Genomic DNA, 6001 nt, shown 5'->3' with positions numbered 1-6001 from the left:
TTTATATCAGTCAAAAAGAATTCTAACATTCCAATAGTTAATTGACAAATTTTGCAAAGATTTTGTAACCCAACATTATTTGTTAAACCAGAAAAGTTTTATTTTTATCATTGGTTTAATTATTGATCTAGCAATTATCAGCCAATGATGTTATACAAAAAATTTTAAATAATTGATATATTACTTTTACGGTTAAAAATAAAAAAAGCTTTTCGTGGTATATCTAGTACATAGAAAAGCTTTCCATGGTTTAAAAATATACAAAACGACATCTCATGTTTTGAATTAAATTGTAAACTAATAGAATTTGTTAAACTTAACGGAATCCGGTAAATTTAATGATAAATTTAGCTGAATCTGGTAAATTTAATAGCCGAAATTGTCATTTTCGTTAAGTTTAACAAATTCTGTTAGTTTACAATTTAGTTCAAAACATGAGGTGTCGTTTTGTATGTTTTGAAACCACATGGGGACTTTTCTGTGTATTAGGTACACTATAGGGGACTTTTTGGTTTTTAACCCTTATTTTTATTATTATATGGTCCAATAAAATGACACACACACATACACATGGCCAATCTATTGAATTAAAAATCAAATTCCTTCAAAAAAAAAAGAAAACAAAAGAAAAAAGAAGAGAGATAATAAAAGTATATTGATTCATATTGTTGGTTAAATTTTAAAATTTTGTGTAGATAAAAAAAATATGAAAATACATATGAAATTAGGAATTTCTAAGTAACAAATTTTATCATAAAAGAATCAAAGGAGTTTTTTTTTTTAATTTTTTTAATGAAGAATTAGATTTAAGAGTAAAAAGATACACAACACCATATCCTGATAACTAGATTGGAATCACTTTATTGCAATAAAAAAGTAGGCAAATCAAGAATCGGATTAGTTTAATATATACTATTGCGGTCTATTAGTTCATCAGTCCAACTAAGAGAGGTAACTGGTTTGCAATATATATAGTGAATGCATTTGGAATGGATATTTAACTTGTTTAATTTAACTTTGGAAAAAAATTCTCAAAAAAGTGTTTGGACATGTATATATTTGGTATTAAGAATTTGAAATTAAAGTATCTCACCCACTGCTACAGCATAATTTAATTCCATAAGGGTTCACGTGAAGACTATAGAAGTGTTCACATCCCAAGTCTTCAAAATTAATCAACGGTTGTCTCTTAGTCACTATGCACATCATAGAAAAGAACCATTGGTTTGAAGGGTAGTGAAAAAGAGGTCTCGTGTCCAGCGCCCATTTTTGTCACAAATCTGTGGCTACTATATATCCAATCTCTCCAGCCTCCTGTTATTGCCCCATTGGGTGCTGCCAGATTATCAACGAATTGCACATTTATGAATGTGACACCAATGTGTCGGCCGACACTTAAATAACTGCAATCCGACACATCTTTCTCCCAAGCATCCAATTTGAATGCACGTTGTTTGGCCGTTAGCTACTTGAATCTTATATTAGCAAATTTCGGATTAGGGGCAGGAACAGTCATCAGGCCGACTGCTCCTGAACGGTCCTCTTACAGGCAAAAACATGAGGAGAAAAATGATCCACGTCAGGAAGGCTTAAGAAGGGTAAAAACGACGCCGTTCGAAATAAAAAATTTTTGACTTCCAAACGGAATCAGACGGAGCAAACGGTAGAGTTGAAATTTTGAAAAGCAAGTTGAAATTTTGAATTAGCCTCAAAAAACAAAATTGAGGGAAGAGTCTTGGCGTGTACTCCGTCTGAAGATAGGGAGTTGACAGAAAACTCTTATCTCAGTTTTCTTTTCTCAGTTTCCGTCCGAGAGTGTTACCGAGAAACTGAGAAGAGACTTCGGTGATTGGGTCAGCAAATGTTGTATCCATTTTAAATGCTTACAAGGCAGGCAGCAAGATAAAAGCAAACAGAGGAAATTCAGCATCTCATAAAACACCAGATTTTGTCCTTCAACTTAATAGCAGAAGTAGCTGCGCTCTCTGAGTTTGGTGAAACGTAGAGCGTATTATCAGACCAAAGTAACGTGACTGAACCATGTAACTAACTATGGCAATCATTTATCACCCAAATGCACATCTGTTAAATGAAGGATGAAATTAGATTCACTAAAGACATCATATGAAGATGATAGAAGAATAGTAAAGTTGTACCGTATTTCTGTGTGTGTGTGAACATTCAGCTTTTCAGTGATGGATTATAATGGGATAGTAGTTATCGGAAGACCCAGGGGTATGTATTCAAGTAAAGCGGAATTAGGGAAAGATGAGAGAAATAAAGTCACATTTAACAAGTGAATGAATGTACATCCTGTTGTAAATTAGTTACAGATTATAGGTATTGTATTACAATTGATATGAATCATTGTGCATCCAGTAGTTGGTCCATACTCATGACACAATCTTAGTTTGCCCCTCTCTCCTGACCATGCAGTGTGTATAAAATGGAGGTGCAGAGTTGAATGAGGTGAAGCAGAAGAAACGACCGACCTATATGAATAATAAATGGGTGTACCTGGTGTTGTAAGTAAATTACATGATGTAATAAATATATTACAATGAGTAGAAAATGTTTGTTTGGCCCTCAAAATATAGAACTAATAGAAAATACGGAGTTGGCTTAGGCGGTTGTCATTGACGAATGACATAAGATCCAGTGAAACAAAGTACCTAGAACCTAAATATAATCACCCGAGTGGATGTACATACAGTTAAAATATACTTACATCATGTGACTAACACATTACAGTACGTATAACTTATTGTACACGGAGTTGTATTTGTACATACATAATGCCGTTGTCTTAGAGTATAATAGGATTTGGTATACGAGTATTTGTATAACATTAATCATATCGATGAGCGTAATAATAGGATTTGGTATACGAGTAATGTGTGTAACATAACACATTATGAATGGTAATATACATTTATGTTGTCATTTATGTACATACTATTTATGAACTGTTACAAATTATGGTGTTTGATACATAATTGGTAGGAGCAGAAGTAATGGATTGTAGTAAATTGGCAGAAGATGGGACCCCCGAGTTAGGAATGGAGTTCAACAGTGAAGATGATGCGTACAAGTTTTACAACAAATATGCCTTTAAAATGGGTTTTAGTGTACGCAAAGACTATCTAAATAAAGACAAAGATAGTGTGACCACATCTAGGAGATATAATTGTTGCAAAGAAGGTGTAAAACGCAAGTACAAAGGTGATGTGATGCCAAAGAGGACACGAACACCGACGAAAGCGGGGTGTGGAGCTAAAATGGTTATCGTGTTGCTTAGAGGGACAATGAAGTACCATGTGCATGACCTTGTCTTAAAACATAATCATGAGTTGCACATTGTTCAATGTTCGCATATGATGCCATCACAAAGAAAAGTGAGTGAGGCTCAAAGATTCCAAACTGAAATAAGCGAGGATGCTGGGCTTTCATTGAAACAGAGTCATGAGCTTATGGGAAAGGAGGCAGGTGGGATGGAAAATATGGGATATACTCGGGAAGATCTGAAACGATATCTTCGTACTCGACGGGAAACGAGTGTGAAATATAGAGAAGCAGGTAGCAAGCTGAATTATTTTCAAGAGCAAACACTCGAGAATCCATCATTTTTTCATACCGTACAGCTGGACTGTGAAGAGCAGATAACGAATATCTTTTGGGTTAATGCAGGAATGTTAATTGACTACAACTTTTTTGGAGACGTAATCACATTCGACACAACCTACAAAACAAATAAAGAATACCGGCCACTTGGAGTGTTTGTGAGTTTTAACCAACATAGACAAATTGTGATATTCGGTGCTGCCTTTATGTATGATGAGACTATAGATTCTTTTAAATGGGTGTTTGGTACATTTCTAGAAGCAATGTGTGGAAAGCGTCCAAGTACCATACTAACCGATCAAGATCACGCCATGGTAGCTGCTCTTTCAGTTGTCATGCCTGAAACATTTCACGGTCTATGTACATTTCACATAAAGCATAGTTTTATGAAACATCTTGGCAATCACTACAAGAAAAATAGTGATCTTCTATACATGCTTGGTGCCTGCATGTATGAATTTGAAGAAGTGGAACAATTCAATAGGGTATGGGAGGCGATGGTGAAGAAACACAATCTTGAAAATAATGAATGGTTCTCTGGATTGTATCGAATTCGTGATAAATGGGCAAGATGCATAATGAAAGAAAGATGGACTGTGGGAATGCGAAACACCCAACTTAGCGAAAGCCTAAATGCAGCAATTAAAATTCATTTAAAACTGGATCATGACCTTGTGCAGTTCTTTAGACATTTCAATCAGGTGGTTGATGAAAAGAGACATAATGAACTGATCGCAGAATATGAAATGAGGCAAAAACTCCCCATGGTAGGGTTAAGACAAACATCTATGCTTGTGCATGCATCAGAGATGTATTCACCAACCGTATTTGTTGCATTCCAAAATGAATATGGCAAGTCAACAGCTATGGTTATATTGAGACAACAAGATGCAGGGATGTTTGTGGAGTTTGCGGTCATGAGGTATGATAGAAGACCTGAAAGAATAGTGGTATTCAATCGGAATGATCTAAATGTACGTTGTAGTTGTAAAAAATACGAGAATGAAGGAATTTTGTGTGGGCACGTGTTGAAGGTGTTTGATACCGTGGGTATAAAAATAATTTCTCCTGAATACGTTAAGAGGCGATGGACAAAAAGAGCTTGGGCTGGAGACTGTTTTGATTGGCGAGGAACGGAAATTGTGGTTGATCCAAAAGTAATCATTTCAACTCGTTATCGGGAGCTCTCTCCAGCCATGATTAAGGTCGCAACTCAAGCAGCAATGTCGGAGGACACCAGCAAAGTAGTAATCACTGTCATATCCGATTTGACAAAAAGAGTTGAGCTCCTCCTCTCAGAAAGCGAAGAGCAACCTTTGCAAAAGCAAAAAAATCTGAATATGGAGGAACGGGATAAAATTGAAATTGTAAATGAAATGGGAGAGGCAGTAGTCACAAGAGGCATTAAAAAATGAGCCGGTGGGAAGAAAAGTAGAGTGATACGAAGTTGGGTCGATAAATTTGACAGAGTAAAAAGAAAATCTAGATAGTTAAGGACTACACAGACTACGGTATGGATTCAATTTTGGTATTTGGGGAACATTTATGCTAAAACAATGTTATCGTTATACTATTAACTAAAGTTTAGATACCATTCATTATGAAATAATATTATTGTCATGTCACTACTATAGGTCTCAGAATCGGAGCCGACATCGATTTTATTTGAGGAACACATGTTTATAGGATGCCGTTCATCTACTGACTCTGTTTCACTTAGTATAAAATGGATATGACTCTTGCTTTTATTTGGATGTTTCTAACAGCATAAATAGTTACATTGATGTTTCATTGTGTGATAATGTTGTTACGGCCGTCATCCCTCATGATATACCTATTTTATTTGTCTTATACAATGATTTGGCCCATACAAAACTCGTAGACGCATTTAATGAGTTAGACAGTGAATGACCCCCCAAACGCTGTTACCCCCGAAATCGATGAAAGTGAAACGGTATGCATACATTTAATAGATAAAATAAAGACCTTCTTGTTCTTATAGTAGAGCTACTTTTTTTCTTTAATTATAATGGTGGGCACCCGAACGCTGTTAAATCATGCATATTATGTAGTTAATGTATGCTTGTTTTAATAACATATTATTTTGTAATATTCGAAGGTCCACTGTTTGACTAATCAGGGGCCTCCTGGAAGTGTCCCTATAGAATGAATGCATCCCAAATTTTCTATTTTTTTCAAGTATAACTCCATCAGAGATATTTTAATGGTCTGATATATCATTTTTGTTATAATGTTTAGTCCAATTTAACTTTGTAAGTGAGCAATATAGACACTGGTAATGATTTGTTGACAGTCGAATACTTATATTATATAATGTAGGAGGAGCGTGCGGCAATTTCAATACACTGTGATATTGATG

General features: G+C 35.2%; 1 protein-coding gene across 1 annotated transcript; it reads left to right on the top strand.

The window, feature by feature from the left end:
• The first annotated feature begins 3014 nt into the window (after positions 1 to 3014).
• LOC113769287 (protein FAR1-RELATED SEQUENCE 5-like) lies at positions 3015 to 5036 on the top strand. The gene has a single exon (XM_027313749.1). It carries the CDS (start codon positions 3015 to 3017, stop codon positions 5034 to 5036), a length of 2022 nt encoding a protein of 673 aa, XP_027169550.1.
• Positions 5037 to 6001: the final 965 nt, after the last annotated feature.

This window comes from Coffea eugenioides, chromosome 4 (assembly GCF_003713205.1).
Source record: "Coffea eugenioides isolate CCC68of chromosome 4, Ceug_1.0, whole genome shotgun sequence".
Taxonomy (NCBI): domain Eukaryota; kingdom Viridiplantae; phylum Streptophyta; class Magnoliopsida; order Gentianales; family Rubiaceae; genus Coffea; species Coffea eugenioides.
This window is presented reverse-complemented; position numbering and strand designations above follow the sequence as displayed.

Excerpts from the sequence above, each read along its gene's own strand:
- LOC113769287 (XM_027313749.1), top strand. The coding sequence starts at position 3,015 with ATGGATTGTAGTAAATTGGCAGAAGATGGGACCCCCGAGTTAGGAATG.